The sequence below is a fragment of the Nomascus leucogenys genome, chromosome 24 (genome assembly GCF_006542625.1).
Source record: "Nomascus leucogenys isolate Asia chromosome 24, Asia_NLE_v1, whole genome shotgun sequence".
NCBI classification, from domain to species: domain Eukaryota; kingdom Metazoa; phylum Chordata; class Mammalia; order Primates; family Hylobatidae; genus Nomascus; species Nomascus leucogenys.
In genome coordinates this window covers 13,044,980-13,061,856 of record NC_044404.1, presented here as the reverse complement: position 1 = coordinate 13,061,856, position 16,877 = coordinate 13,044,980, and the positions used below count along the sequence as shown (strand labels likewise).

At 41.8% G+C, this 16,877-nt stretch overlaps 1 protein-coding gene across 5 annotated transcripts in view; it reads right to left on the bottom strand.

Moving 5' to 3' along the window:
- The window catches only part of VPS13D (vacuolar protein sorting 13 homolog D), a 275,651-nt gene that overhangs the window by 211,039 nt on the left and 47,735 nt on the right, over positions 1–16,877 (bottom strand). For all 5 annotated transcript variants that reach the window (XM_030805963.1, XM_030805965.1, XM_030805966.1 and 2 more), the window contains 5 exons: positions 15,734–15,885; positions 11,637–12,668; positions 7,020–7,110; positions 4,196–4,322; positions 1,592–1,772 (listed from right to left, as the gene is read on the bottom strand). In XM_030805963.1, coding sequence (XP_030661823.1) covers positions 1,592–1,772; positions 4,196–4,322; positions 7,020–7,110; positions 11,637–12,668; positions 15,734–15,885 — 1,583 coding nt within the window. The remainder of the gene's footprint in view (positions 1–1,591; positions 1,773–4,195; positions 4,323–7,019; positions 7,111–11,636; positions 12,669–15,733; positions 15,886–16,877) is intronic.

Below are 16,877 nucleotides of genomic sequence, written 5' to 3'. Positions count from 1 at the left end.
TACTATAAAGTATCTATTTATTAAATTATAATCTTTTACCTAATAAAGTTTTGTTTTTTTTTTTTTTTGAGTCATGGTCTGGCTCTGTCACCAAGGCTGAAGTGCAGGTGGCATGATCTCAGCTCACTGCAACCTCCACCTCCTGGGCTCAAGCCATCCTCCCACCTCAGCCTCCCAAGTACCTGGGACTACAGGCACATGCCTCATCACATGGCTAATTTCTGTATTTTTTTGTAGAGACAGAGTTCCACCATGTTGCCCAGGCTGGTCTCGAACTCCTAAGCTCAAGTGATTTGCCGCCTCGACCCCCAAAGTGCTGGGATTACAGGTGTGAGCCACCACGCCTGGCCATAAAGTTTTTTTAAAAAAGGAAAAATAACACATTTTTTACAAAAGTATATTGTTGTTTTTTGTGGTTCCCAAACTGCACTGAGACACCACAGGGTGGTGAAGGCTTGCAGCTGTCAGGACTCTTTTTTTTTTTTTTTTTGAGACGGAGTCTTGCTCTGTCGCCAGACTGGAGTGCAGTGGCGCCATCTCGGCTCACTCCAACCTCTGCCTCCCAGGTTCAAGCGATTCTCCTGCCTCAGCCTCCCGAATAGCTGGGACTACAGGCACGTGCCACTATGCCCAGCTAATTTTTGTATTTTAGTAAAGACGGGGTTTCGCCATGTTGGCCAAGATGGTCTCGATCTCTGGACCTCGTGATCTGCCCTCCTCAGCCTCCCAAAGTGCTAGGATTTACAGGCGTGAGCCACCACGCCCGGCTGCCAGGACATTTTAAATTTTTGAAGGAAAAACAACATCTGCCAGACACTGCACTAACTAGTAGCCTGTGGTAGTTGGCATTCAATAATAGATCATTCTATACTCCTTTCAGTAAGGTCTTATCTTTGCAAAGCTGGGTCTTCAGCGGTTGCTGTGATAAAAAGCAAGTACCGTAAGAAGATAAATGGGGACAGGAAGTGAGGGTTGTAATGTCCAACCTGATTCCAAGTTTGAGAAGTTATGCAATACCTAACATGCACATACCTCCTACCAGTCATTGTGGTTCCTTAAGAATTAAATATTATTCTTTCCATTTATGTGTTATTATTTTTTCAAACACCTACTAAGTTGTTAGGACATATGTACTTGTTGTTTAGACTTACTTACTTTGTAAATGGAAATACCATTAGGTGTTTCCTTTGGCCTAGGATGTGCCATGAATAAACTACCAGGACCCCACGGGTGCCACCAACTCAGTTTAGAACTTCTGATCTACTGCATTTAGAAAAAACCTACCACTTTCCAAGAAAAACATCCCCACTGAAGTCCTAAAAGGGATCAGAAGTCTTAAGTGTTCTTTGTAAATCTCCCTTATCTTTTTTTACAGAAAGTAAAAGCTAAAGTTTGAAGGTAATTTAAGTGAGATACAATAAATAAGGAATAAAGCTCTTCAATTACACACAGATTTCTGTAGCTAATCTACACGGAGAACATATTAGCAAGGATAAATTACCTTTACACTTCCAGATTTATCTCTAGAGGCCTAAAAGTTCTACTGATCACTCAAACTGGAAAAGCAGCTTGGAGGGCCCAGGCTACCTACCGTCTGCCCCTCAATAGCAGCTCGCTGGCGCCCTAAGACATCTTGCAGCTGAGTGAAATGCTGAATGAAGGCCACCACATCTGCCTGGAAACGCTGAGTATGCACGTACTGCACAGAGGCCATCCGGAGGCTCACGCGAATGTCGTGTTCTCTCCGGAGCAGAGGGTCAGGCCGTCCATATCTAAAAATTAGGATAAAAATGTGACTCAGATAACAGCAAGACACAAGTTAGTATTTCAAGAAAACTCAGGTTGGTTTAGGGGCTTCCCTAAAACCAGCTTTAATTATGAAATGGAAATCCAAAATTAGGCTTTACAAAGCAAGCTCTAATAATTACTCCCTTTGTAAGCTTCTGTGATGGGATAAAGGTGTGATAGCCAGGAGTATAAACAGGTGGACAGCTCTAGCACTGAGGTCACTCAGAGGCCACTTGAGGCTCTGACCTTTCTCCCTGCCTCTTTTCCCTGCCCTGAAAGGTAACTATTCCTGCTCACCAAGTTCCTGGCAAAGATTGTGAGGATATAAGTGTGAAAAACAATAAAAATAAGGCCATGAATTAATGGGTAAAGAAAATTAGGCATCAGAATCAATGTTTCTGGGAAAAACTGTCTTCTAGAGGCAGAAAGACATCTTTTTACTTCAGTCAAATGTAAGTCAAAGAGTTCTGGAATCTATAGTCGAAGATAAATTAGAAGACTTCTACAAATTGTTCTGAATTTAATGGAGCATGGTGCCATAAAAATATTATTAAATAGGACACAGTCAACCAACATTGCTGAGTACTTATTTTGGGCTAGGTGGAAAATAAAGAATTTTACATTAATTATCTGATTTATTTTAGAGTCATGACACGAAGGTATATAACACAAACAAATCCATTTTCAACAGGGTATAATATAACCCCCCTAAAAATGAAAAAGCCCTCAGATATCTTCTTGAAACAGTTTTTCTCAACCTTGGTTGAACATCAGCATTAAAAAAAAAAAAAAAAAAGACTGGCCAGGCACGGTGGCTCACGCCTGTAATCTCAACACTTTGGGAGGCCCAGGCCGGTAGACTGCCTGAGTTCAGGAGTTTGAGACTGGCAACATGGTGAAACCCTATCTCTCAAAAATACAAAAAATTGGCCGGGTGTGATGGTGCATGCCTGCGGTCCCAGCTACACAGAAGGCTGAAGTGGAAGAATCGCTTGAGCCTGGGAGGCAGAGGTTGCACTGAGCAGAGATCACACTACTGCACTCCAGTCTAGGTGACAGAGTGAGACCTCATCTCAAAAAAAAAAAAAAAACAAAAAAAAAAAGAGACTGAGCATGGCCCTAGACCAATTAAATCAGAATACATAGAGGCAGACCTGGACATCTATATTTTCTAATACCTCTTAGATTAAAAAAAAAAGGGGGTTGAAAACCACCATTTTAAACTCCCTATTTTCTAAGCTTTTTTTTTTTTTTTTTTTGAGATGGAGTTTCGCTCTTGTCACCCAGGCTGGAGTGCAGTGGCGCAATCCCGGCTCACTGCAACCTCCATCCCCCAGGTTCAAGCTATTCTCCTGCCTCAGCCTCCCGACTAGCTGGGATGACAGGTACCCGCCACCACACCCCACTAATTTTTATATTTTTGGTAGAGATGGGGTTTCATCATGTTGGCCAGGCTGGTCTCAAACTCCTGACCTCAGGTGATCTGCCTGCCTCAGCCTCCCAGAGTGCTGGGATTATAGGCGTGAGCTACCACACCCGGTCCTGAGAAAATAATTCTTTAATAACCAGCCATGCCTAAAGATCCCTTTCTAAAATCTAACATAGAAACAATTCAATATAGATCATGTTTATAAACAAAAATGCATAATGAACTCATATCCTCAACAACCTTCTGAGGCTGAAATCATTCCAGAACGTTTAGAGCTACATGGAAGCTCAGAAATGTTCGAATGATTCAGTCCCCTTAATATATAGAAAAACTGATGCATGAAGACTACATGACTTGTCTCAGGACATACACCAAGTTCGTGGAAAACCAGCAAGAGAGCCCAGGGCTTTTAATAATCAGAAGTATTCAATCATACCCTATCTGGGGTGGGTGGGTGGGTGTGTGTGTATGCGTGTGTGTGTTGAGACAAGGCCCCCCTCCGTCACTCAGGCTGGAGTGCAATAGCACAGTCATGGCTCACTGCAGCCTCCAACTCCTGGGATTAAGGGATCCTCCCACCTCAGCCTCTCAAGTAGCTAGAACTACAGTTGCATACCACCACACACAGACGGCTTTTTTCTTCTACAGAGACAGTGTCTATGTTGCCCAGGGTGGTCTCGAACTCCTGGCTTCAAGCAATCCATCTGCCTTGGCCTCCCAAAGAGCTTAGATTACAGGCATGACCCACCGCACCTAACTCATACCCCATCTGTTTATGAAGCTTTAAGTAGCCCACTTCAACACAGATCCATTTTAATGAAATTTAAAGCCAGGAAGAACTCCTCATAATAACTTCTCAATTTCACCTCTAAGAAGGTAAAAACTTTTTAAAGTTTTCTTCATTGTCTAGCCAACAAGAATCTGAAACAGCAAGTATTATGATAAAATATCAAGTCAGAAAAAGATTGACATTTTTACTTAAAAGTCTGGAAGATGAGTGCTTCTTCACCACTGGTAGTGAACCGTTCTCTGTAGAACTCTCCATGGGATGTGAGGTCACTTAGAGACAGACTCCCAATGCTGCCCTGTAAGGTCAGGTCTCCCTCTAGGGATGATAAAGTTAGAACACATTACTATGTATCCTTTTTTGTCACACAACTTAAATATGTCTGTAACAAAACCTGGTATACACATGCCTCAGACTTTTCACTTTGTAATCAAACCTCAAAAGCAAATTTTCATGTTCCAATATACCCCGAAAAATATTTTATGTAATATTTAAAACAAAGTCTCAATGCAAAAAAAGAAAAAAAAAGTCTCAATGCAGAAGTCCAAAGGGGCCTGAAATAATATGGCAACATTACTTTTTTTTTTTTTTTTTTGAGACGGAGTCTAGCTCTGTCACCCAGGCTGGAGTACAGTGGTGCAATCTGGGGTCACTGCAAGCTCTGCCTCCCGGGTTCACGCCATTCTCCTGCCTCAGCCTCCCGAGTAGCTGGGACCACAGGCACCCGCCACCATGCCTAACTAATTTTCTGTATTTTTAGTAGAGATAGGGTTTCACCGTGTTAGCCAGGATGGTCTCGATCTCCTGACCTTGTGATCCGCCCGCCTTGGCCTCCCAAAGTGCTAGGATTACAGGCGTGAGCCACCGCGCCCAGCAACATTGCACATTTAAAGGATAAAACCTTTATAAATACAGACAGAAACTTGATGCTTTCTGAGATGAGATCACTAACTAGAATTAAACATCATTAGATCTATTAATTATACTCTGGATAAAAGAATAAAGGAGGACGTGTCAGAAACATGTCAGGTATTCAAGCAACATTAAGAGTGTTTTAGTGTGATTTAATGAAAGACCAAAATTAATGACGTAGATAGGCACTGGAGACACAGATTTGAAACTACTCTGATATATGAGTGAAGTTTCTGGAAGGTGGAAAGAAGAACGAAGACGTGACTGAAACATGTACGACTAGAATGTGAATCTATAATGAGTCATTATTAACACTGTATGGATACTAAAAAGGAATATTCTGAACTGTTGCCTCTGTAAAATAAAATTTATTATCATAATTATCGTTATAAAACAATTACTAAAGTATATCTGGCATGCTAATTCAGCTCCCAATGAATTGAAAACACAATTTTTTTTTTTCTTTTTTGAGACAGGGTCTCACTCTGTCGCCCAGGCTACAGTGAGTGCAGTGGCACAATCATGGCTCACTGCCGCCTTGACCTTCCAGGCTCAAGCAATCCAACCACCTCAGCCTCTCTTGAGTAGCTGGGACTACAGGCACTGGCCACCATAACTGGTTAATTTTTACTATTTTTTGGTAGAGATGAGGTCTCACTATGTTGCCCAGGCTTGTCTCAAACTCCTAACCTCAGCCTCCCAAAGTGCTGGGATTACAGGTGTGAGCCACTGTGCCCAGCCACATACTTATTTTAGATACCTAATGTCTTCTAACAAAAATACCCAAGCTTTTACCAATCTTAAAGGCCATTAACAGGAATACGTTGTAAGAGGAAGAAGAAGAAAAAAAGCCAATCTCCTCTAAGAAGCTTTTCTAAAATAATTGTGCAAGGCATGAAACCTCAGCCTCAGTTCATTCCTTCCCCAAAAGACATTCTTGTTTTCACTAGAGCATCAACATGAGATTTGTAATCTTCGATAATTAGGGAAGGAAAAATGTTTTACTTCACACTTCATAAATCTCTACCTAAAGGCTGGATATGGTGGCTCACACCTGTAATCCCAGCACTGTGGGAGGCCAAAGTGGATGGATGGTTTGAGTCCAGGAGTTTGAAACCAGTCTGGCCAACATGGCGAAACCCTGTCTCCATAGTTTAAAAAAATAAGTTAAAATATTATTTTTTTAAAATCCTACTATTTAGAACCTGATATAGCTGATCACTTGTATTCAGCTAAGAATTTTAACTTACAAAGTCCCATTAGAGAGAATGCTGGCCAGGTGCTGTGGCTCACACCTGTAATCCCAGCACTTTAGGAGGCAGAGGCAGGAGGATCACTTGAGGCCAGGAGTTCGAGACCAGCCTGGTCAACACGGTGAAACACCGTCTCTACCAAAAATACAAAAATTAGCTGGGCATGGTGGCGTGCACCTGTAATTCCAGCTATCTGGAAGGCTGAGGCACAAGAATCACTTGAATCCAGGAGGCGGAGGCTGCAGCGAGCCAAGATTGCACCACTGCACTCCAGCCTGGGCAACCAAGCGAGACCCTGTCTCAAGAACACAGAATAAAGAATGCCAGCTTTGCTACAATGTCCTCCTGCATAACACCATGGCCTCTACTGGTAGCTCCCCCAATTTATGACTCTAGATGCAGTCATATCCTCTGATTTCCCAGAGACAGCTCTGTTGTATGCTCTGTTTTCTAGGTGTAATTATATTAATGATGTCCCCTTTAACTCTCAAAAATATCCCAATTTGAACAAAAAAAAAAGTTATATGGGCACCCTAGATAGAGTCTGTTGAAAACACAGATAGACACCAGGGCTCCATCTCAACTTAATCAGATTCTTGGGAAGGAGATGAGAGACAGGAGGAGGGAAGCGGCTGTGCCAACACCTGCACTTTTAACAAGCTATCCAGATGATTCTGATCCACAAGCCAGCATTTGGGAACCACCAACATGAATCCTGGCCAGACTAATAACCACAATCAAGCCACTGCCACACCTTACTCAGCACGTGAGGACAATCAATTTGTGATCACAATGTTCAAATGCTGACCAGATTTTGCAAGTTTGCTTCCCTCCGTCCCCCATCACTTACCAATCATTTCCAGGTGTGCTACCAATTTGGACACACTTGCTTTGGCAAGCTCACTGGTGGTCTTATTCAGCACTAGAGAAAGTGAATGAACCTAGAAACAGACAAGATAAAGTAAGGCCAATATTACTAGGGAGAAAAGGTATCTTTCAGGAAAATGGCAGAGCAATCAAGGAAAATGCAGAAAGGCTTGGGAAATTTGAAGGTAATGCTTTTAACGATGCCAATTTCACTTCAGCTTTCTTAAGCCAGAGAAACCACGACCTGAGAACAGGGCGGAGACTGGACAGTCTAAATTTCAATTTCTGTCCTAGACCGGTGGACAGCTGTGCCGGGCAGCTCCTCCTGGCTGATTAAAGTCCCAGCTATGCCCGGTCTGTGCCACCCGTCCTGACTCGTGTCTCACTGCTTAACAAACCACCCAAAAATGCTGTCACTTCAAATAAATTTCAGTTTCTGTGGTGCCTTCTCTATGCTTGCCTTGTCTATTTTCTGTTCATGAGATACTTTACATTATAAAACCAATTTTTCTCATTTTGGCATTCATCATTAATATTATACAATTCTATAGTAACTCAAACAGATCCATTAAATCTCATTTTAATAAATTTTTCAAAACAAAATGATAAATATGATTTAGAATCCCATTTACTGCCTTTGAACAAATATTTAATAGAAGCCCACCATTAATCAACTAAGACTTCACCTAGAAGCCATAATCAAAGATTTTCTTTCCCAGGGACAACTATAAATAGAAGAAAAAATCTCCTGTCTTGGGAGTAGCATTCTTTGTAACAAATAAATTTCATAATGCAATACTGTAATTGTAACTATTAAAAAGATCTTGTATGTCTAGGATTTGTTGAGTCAGTTCCCAACAACCTTTTTTGCTTTGAGTAACATCACAGGGGACAAAACATTGATGGAAGAGAAGGAAGGGAGGAAAAGACTAGAGAGCAGATTTAATCTTCAATTCACACCCACCACTTCCTAACAGCAGGGACCATGCCTTCACCCCTTTGTCTTCAGTGCCTGCCACAAAGTAGGTACTCAGGAAATGTTTGGTGCAAGAATAATCAGGAGGAAAAAAAGATGGGAAAAGAAAAAAGGAAAGTAATAGAAGGAAAGGAAGAGGGAAAATCATTTATAGAAGAAGACAGAGAAAAAGCAGTGGGTTATTATAGTTGGAGCAATGACTTTGTGGGGGGAACTCCAGTTCCCTTGCAGTATGATTTCTGACACAGACACAGAAGGAATCTCAAGGCGAGATCATCATGGGGGAATTAAAAACCTCTAGTCAGCTGGATGCAGTGGCTCACACCTGTAATCCCAGCACTTTGGGAGGCAGAGGCAGGAGGATCACTTGAGGTCAGGAGTTCAAGAGCAGCCTGGCCAACGTGATGAAACCCCGTCTCTACTAAAAATAGAAAAACTAGCTGGGCATGGTGGCAGGTGTCTATAATTCCAGCTATTTGGAAGGCAGAGGCAAAAGAATCGCTTGAACCCAGGAGGCAGAGGTTGCAGTGGGCCACGATCGCACCACTGCACTACAGCCTGGGCGATAGGGCAAGACTCTGTCTCAAAAAAATAAAATAAAAATAATGAAAACCTCTAGTCGTTTAATTTTACCAAAAGAACATGTACACTGGGTCTAAAAATGCTTTGTTTGGAGGAATCCAACCACCACCACCACTTGAACCAGCTCTTCGCATGAATCTTAGTGTCACTAACGGATGATGATCAGACGCTGTATGCCTCCTGCCTCAATGCAACAGGAAGCACTCAGCAGCCCCTCTGGCGTGTTCTTACCAAGCTGAACTGAATCTGATGGGGTCTCTAGAGCTAACATCCACTTGTTAAAATAGAGGATAAAAGAAGTCAAACAGTCAAACAAGAAAACACAAACCTAAAATGTGGGACACTCTACAAGGCACTAACCCAGTTTCTATAACAAGTTAATAGGTGGTGGGGTTGGAGGGGGACAGATATACTATAATTAAAACAGATTTAAAAGACATGACAGCAAATGTAACATGGAACCTTACCCAGATCCTGATTCAAAAAAATTCATGCATCAGTCTGGGCACAGTGGCTCATGCCTATAATCCCAGCACTTTGGGAGGCCAAGGCAGGCTGATCACTTGAGGCCAGGAGTTCGAGACCAGCCTGGTCAACATGGTGAAACCCCGTCTCCGCTAAAAACACAAAGGTTAGCAGGGTGTGGTGGCACACGCCTGTAGTCCCAGCTACTCGGGGGACTGAGGCAGAATAGCTCGAACCCAGGAGGCAGAGGCTGCAGTGAGCCAAGATCACACCATTGCACTCCAGCCTGGGCAACTGAGCAAGACTCCTTCGAAAAGAAAAAAGGAAAGGAAAGGAAAGGGGAGGGGAGGGAGGGGGGGAGGGGAGGGAAGGGAAAAGGGAAGAGAAAGGGAAAAGGGAAGGGAAAGGGAAAAGGGAAGGAGGAAGGAAGGAAGGAAGGAATTCATGCATCATTTTATTTAATTCTCCTTATTTTGTAAATGAGAAAACTTTGGCTTACAAAAGCACAGTATTCTACTGAATTATAGAGACCAACAGAATAGAAAGATTCCTCTACAATCCACCAATTAAAGGGCATTTTTGAGACAATCAGAGAATCTGATTTTGGACTGGTGTTAGAATAGGCCAAGGAATTCTTGTTAGTTGGACATGACAATGCATTGTGGTATGTCCATTGCTTTTTTAGAAATAAATACTGAAGTATGTAGAGAGAAAATGATATATCTGGAATTTGCTTTAAAATACTTCAGCAGGCCAAGCGTGGTGGCTCACTCCTGTAATCCCAGCACTTTGGGAGACTGAGGCAGGCGGATCACTTGAGGTCAGGAGTTTAAGACCAGCCTGGCCAACATGATGAAACTCCTTCTCTACTACAACTACAAAATTAGGCATGGTGGCGCACACCTGTAATCCCAGCTACTCAGGAGACTGAGGCAGAAGAATCGCTTGAACCCAGGAGGCAGAGGTTGCAGTGAGCCAAGATCATGCCTCTGCACTCCAGCCTGGGCAACAGAGCGAGACTCCATCTCAAAATAAATAAGTAAATAAATACATAAAATAAAATACTTCAGCAAAGAAAAAAAGGCATAAAATGTGATGAATTATAGGACTGGGCAAATGGGGGTTCATTATACTGTTTCTCTGTGATGTATCTGAATTTTTTCACAATAAAAATGTTTTTCAAAAATTCTTATTTTAAAAAATGCATTGTTGAGGGACACTTATCCAGTCCTGTTCCCTTGTAGAACCTGCCACATCAATCAAGGCAAAGCCCTCTGGGAGCACTGCATATTCAACACCAAAGAGTTCCTGACACAGACCATCACAGGCACTGCAAGAATAAAGTTCCAGGTACAGACACATGAAGCCCAAAGGAATGGCTAACGCCTCTCCATGTTCCATCCACCTTGCTAAACCAAAGGTACCAGAGGCCTCAGAGTACTGCAAAGTCATTCATTCACCAGACACTGAACAAGAGGGGTAAGCTGGTCCTTTCCCATCTCTCCCCTGAGATGTCTTCCATTTCTAGAGGAATGAAGCCTACTATCAGCTAGGGAAATAAGAAAATGGCAACAGGATAAAATGTGATTCTCCTCCCTGACTTCTCCCCAGCAGTAAGTGCAAGTCCACACATGCTAAGACATGTGGATGAAGAACATCCTTGAGGCACACAAATGTTACCAGCCACAGCCGGGGTTCCAGGGCTCTGGATGAGTGCTAGTGACAGCAGGCCTATGTGCCCTCAAATGGGCTATTCAGGTTAACTGCTTTCACATCCTGCTGGTCTATCACACAGAGCAGAATAGCCTTAAACTCAAATGCTGTCTTTTTCATGGTTTTTTTTTCTTAATACTTACAGTATGAGTATCAAGGACAAGTTATAAGTATGGTAATCCATGTAATATAAAAATAATAATGGCTTCCATTCATTAAATCCTTATTGTGTGCCACACACTGTGTGGAGGGTCTTACAACAACCCTATGATGGGGGCACCACTGAACATCCTCAGTTACTCATGAAAATATTAAGGGCAAAAGAGGCTAAGTGGTTTGCCCCAGGCCACATAGCTATACGGGTACAGTGAAAGTACCAGGACTCAAACTCAGGCAGTCCAACTTTTGAGACCATTCTTAACAGTTACGCTGTTGCCCTCAATGAAAGCAAATAATGTTCTGAAAGAATGGGGAGACAGAAACAAAAGCCACACTTTAAAGTTGCTATTACAGATTACACACTTTGCTAGGTACCTTCCACACATCACCTCATTTAGTCATCTTAGATGATGGAAGATGAGGAAACTATGGTTCAGAGAAGCAAAGTAACTCCACTGAATTATAGAGCTCAAAGGAAAGGCAAGATTCTTAAACCACTTACTTTCCCTGCCTCCAAATGGGATTTACAGTAAAACCTTTCCCAAAATATTCACGTCTACCTTTTGTAGCAAACACCTAGAAGACTAGATAGCTCCCCTGCCAACAAGAGATATTTTCCAAAGTAAATGTAAAATGCTTGTATTTAAATCAACAAGCCCAAATCCATTTTTAGAGCTTAAGGGAGCCAAAGGGAACTGAGGATACCTTGAGATCCAGTTTGGTGTTCACTGGATCCTGAAGTCCAGACTCCATGGAGGCATGTGGTTCCGACTTCACGTTGTGTAGAATGCCCTCAGGAGGCAGCCTCATCGCGTGGTTGTCTGCAGTGGAGCCGATTCCAAAAAAGTCTAATATCACAACCCAGGTTTGCAGTGTGATCAGCACATCCAAGCAATTAAAATCAACATCAATGCTCCGGTTAACTCGATTGTAACTGGAAGAGAATTCTGGATGTTTCTTATCTACCAAGAATATGTTGATGTGGACTAAGGAATCATCAAATTTACTCTTTCCAACAAGTATCTTGGGCTCATCCGCTGTCGGAGAAGGAGGTGGGGTCAAGGGATAGTCCTTGTCTTGGACTTCCTTTTGCTTTTTCCGGGATGCAGAGGTGGGCCTTTGATACAACTGGAAGACGTTAGGAGCTTCTTCCATGTGGGAGGGGAGAGACCGAGGCATATCGGGATATTCCACATTGGACACTGAGGGGCAAGACTGAGAAAGGTATTCTTTTTGTGCTAAACTAGATGGCTTAGGGGCTCCTCGAGACACCATCAAGTTCTTATATTTAGAATCTGGATTCTTCTCCAGTAAGTCCTCCATCAGCAGAGAACGCAGGGCAATCTGAATAGATAAAGTCTGGGGATGGTCTTTACTGAATTCCACCTCAAAGTCCTGAAACTTTAAGCTCACAAGACCTTGGGCCCCCAAAGTCAGATCTCCACTTAGCTGAACCTGAAGCTCTGATATACAAAAGGTGGCTTGAATCTGAGTAAAGGATTTGACTTCCTTCACTGACAATGACTTCTGAGAGGTGTTAGAAAGGCTGGAGTGGCTGAACAATCCATTCTCCTTCCTTTCAACAGAAGATTCTCCACAGGTACTGAGGGGAGGCAGAGGAGAATCAGGGCAAGGGGAGGAGGTAGCACTGGTTGGATACTTATTCAGATCTTCACTGTACACGAGATTGTCCAGGGTTTGTAAAACCTGCTCATATACATGCTTTGCTAACACCACCTGTATTGAAAAGAGAAAAATTCAGTTACTCTACTACTATTATTAAATGCACACAGATGTAATGCCCATAAATGTCTACAGTTGCTACATGATTTCTACATGAGGCTGTAAGTTAGCTGATAGCAAAGACTATCTCTTTTCATTTCTTTTCTGTCCTTACCTCTTTTTGCCCCACTTCTATTCACAAAGCCCTCCCTCAGCACCCTATACAATAATCTACATACAATAAGAGTTCAATAAGTACTGTGGATTATGCCTGAATCAACAAAGTCACTTTTTCTGACCCCACAAAAATGAATGCAGAAACTGAAGAGTGTTGACAAAAGTCTGGCGTGGATACACCACAGGATTGAGAAACAAGGTTCATGGTTCTAAAACTGGCTGATCACCACCAGTTAGTGTAACAGCCAATGTTTAGTACTGGTAGTACTTTTTAGATAAAAATGATGATGATCCATGATTAGTTATGTTTCCTTTCTCCTTTGCTTCATTTTTAATTACAATTTCTTATTAAAAATATTTTCAGCCAGGCACAGTGGCTCACGTCTGTAATCCCAGCCCTTTGAGAGGCCGAGGCAGGCGGATTGTGTGAGCCCAGGAGTTCAAGAGCAGCTTGGGCTACATGGTGAAACTCTGTCTCCACAAAAAATACAAAATTAGCAGAGTGTGGTGGCACAGGCCTGTAGTCCCAGCTACTTAGGAGGCAGAGGTGGGAGGACCGCTTGAGCCCAGGAGGTGCAGGACACAGTGAGCTGAGATCACGCCACTGCACTCCAGCCTGGGCCACAGAGCATGACCCTGTCTCAAAAAAAAAAAAAAAAAAAAAAAATTTTTTTCAGGCAAGTTTTTTATTTAATGAAGGGCAATTTTTAACAGAAGAATTCCAACCAATAGATACAGAAATAATGATGGAATTAGAAAAAGTGACCATTTTGTAACCTCTAATTAAATAATGTGTGCCATCGAAGTTCATTAGTGGAATAAACCATTATGTGAATGACTGACAGGGAATTTTGCAATGGAGAAATCAAGGCTCTTGCCACCTAAATACAATTATCCACTTTAACATCAATAAGAGAGAAAAAAGACATGATTATGTGCCTCCTGATATAAGGTAATATGAAGTATACGGCACCACCTACCTGAAGTCTATCCCCCAACTCCCCTGCCAAAAGAGAAACCTGAATCCAGTCAAACCTATAGAACTAAACCTGCTCTATAGATTTTACAGGAAATATGCGGGAGAACAAGTTAAGTGGCACACGAACAGCCAAATCCAGAGAGTGGGACGTTCTACAGGACAACTGACTTAATTCCACAACAAAATATGACATGGGGGGACAAAAAAGAGAGGGAAACTAGATGAACAGAGACCTACACAATGTATCACCCAAATGCAATGCTTCTAATTGTCTGTATCCTGATTCCAACAAACCCAAAACAAAGACATTTTTGAGATGATCCAAAATATTTCTGAAATCTGAAAATCGATTAAAATTTAGATAGTATCAAAGAATGCTCATTAATTTTGTAAGGCATGAAATACCACTGTGGTTATGTAAGAAGAAGCACCTAGTTTTTGGAAATACACTCTAAATACATAGGGGTGATAATGGCATGACATCTGGGATTTACCTTAAAATACTTCACCAAAAAAAAACAGATAAAACAAATGTGGCAAAATCTTCATAAGTGGAATCAGAGTGATGGGAACATAAAGCTCATTAGACTATTCCACTTTTGTATAGGTTTACATTCTTTCATAATCAACTTTTTAAAAAATTAAATTATTAAAATTACTAATCAATTATTAACGAATTCAAATAATTATATTAAACAATTATTTTTAAAGAAAGAATTATCTAAAATAACGTTTTTAAGATTTTCATCAAAACAACAGTTAAGTCAATGGTAACCACAAGAATAAGTCAACATAGGCCGGGCGTGGTGGCACACACCTGTAATCCCAGCACTTTGGGGGGCCGAGGCAGGAGGATCACTTGAAGCAAGGAGTTCAAGACCAGCCTGGCCAACATGGTGAAACCCCGTCTCTACTAAAAATACAAAAATTAGCCAGCATGGTGGCGAATGCCTGTAATCACAGCTAGCTGGGAGGCTGAAGCAGGAGAACTGCTTGAATCTGGGAGGCAGAGGTTGCAACGAGCCAAGATCACGCCACTGGCACTCCAGCCTGAGACTCTGTCTCAAAAAGCAAAGTAAGTCAACATAATCCAATAGAACTTATATCACATGCTAGATTTAAGGTGAAAAATTTGTCCTGGTAGCTACCACTGATGGGGCAAAGGCTTAGTCTGAGAGGGGAAAGCTTTGGAGTAGTTCTCTCAGGGGTCCCAGAGACCCCGGGAGGAACCACGAATACCAAAAGGCAGGCCCACTCCATAAACAGCACTCCTGGGTTACTCCAGAGCAGCTGCCAGACACAGACCAACTACTGTTGTGCCAGATACAGACCACAGACCGTCCTAAGAGCCTGCCTGTCATTGCTATTTTATAATGTACTGCTCTTTGCTCTTGTCCCTGTGAAATCAGGGAAAATGACACTTTTGAAGGAAAAAAAAGAAAAGGTGTATACATACACGCATGCCCATAAAAAAAGAAATCCCTATCCTGGCCCATTTCATTTCAGAGAGGGCAGGACTAATTCTCTGTTGAAAGGATCTGTCCACAGCTCAGATGATCACAATGTTTCATAGGCTGGGTTCAGTATGTCTAAGTGTGACAAGAATGATATTCTCCTGGGAAAGGAGACTCTGACTCTGTAAGCAATCATTTCCCCATTGCTGAATGTCAATGGAATGAAGAATCTGCCGTCTTCCTCTAGATAACCCACCCCTCCTCCATATGAAAAAGGCTGACAAGACGGATTCCCCATGACAAAAGGATTCCACAATTATTGGAACAAGGTTTCAACAATGGTATTATGCATGGGTGATAGATCTTTGAAAATATATTTTCCTTCCAACATGTAATATACATAAATATATGTCATATTTATAGAGTATTAATATAAACGTATGACTTCAACTGCCCTGACATGAATTTACCTGAACTGGATTGACAAATTTTCCTTCAATCTTCATGATGCTAGAAGTTCCCAGGTCATCTGGGCTAAGAGAAAAAGTCAATTCAGATTCTCTCTCTATAGGGATCTTCTCCAGTTTAAACTGAATGGTGGTGTTGTTCAGGATGTGAAAAGCTGGCATAAAAGAGACGAAATGATAGACCATAAACCTTAATACTTACTTCATTACTGCTGATTAAACGCAGAATATACAAACTACAGCCCATGAGTTACACTTAGACCAGGAGGGCAGGTTAGCCTGGCACCTGGGGTCTATGATTGAGAGTGCAAACCTTAACAGCTATCCTGAGGCCAAAACTCATAGCAAGCTGAGGTACAAGATACATTTACACAAAAAAGGAAACAATATTTTCATCACATGCTCCACTTAGTAGCTTCAAAATACGATGTGGCCAACATTATTGCAGTCCAGAGACTACATTATGCTTCTCTGAGCCACCCAAGCTGGCATTTTCCAAACCAAATTATTCATCCTTACCTAGCTTTCAGATACAGATGTATCCCTCTTATTAGGCCTAAATCAGAATCTAGGACAATACAAGTTCTAAGTAAACAACTTTTATCCAAGCAGAGAAAGCAATCTTTTGATAAGTATAAAAACAAATCAGTGAATTAACATCTAATAACCACAGAAGGGTAAGTTCTCAAAGGCATTAATTTCGTCACCAATGAATAAAGCCGTGCTCTAGGGCTTACCTGATCTCTGTGTGCCAAGACCAACAGATTGGACTGTTTGGTTTTAGCTGATCAGATCCAGAATACAAACATAAGCTTTTATTCTTAGAACCCTGGACCAACTCATTATAGAAGAAGATGGCAGAATATTAAAGAAGATAATATCCACAAACTATTTACATCAACCCCTTGAGGTATCTTGGGCTAAAATATTTAACTAGGAAGGATCTACAGCTTGGGAACAGAAAATCACATATATTTGACCAAATTAAACAATACTTTAACAACATCCATCCACTGAAGCATCTCTGTAAATGAGCACTCATCCAATTTCAAACTGGAACACTTTAAAAAAATAAATTGCTGCCCGGGTGCGGTTGGTCACACCTGTAATCCCAACACTTTGGGAGGCCAAGGCAGGCAGATCACCT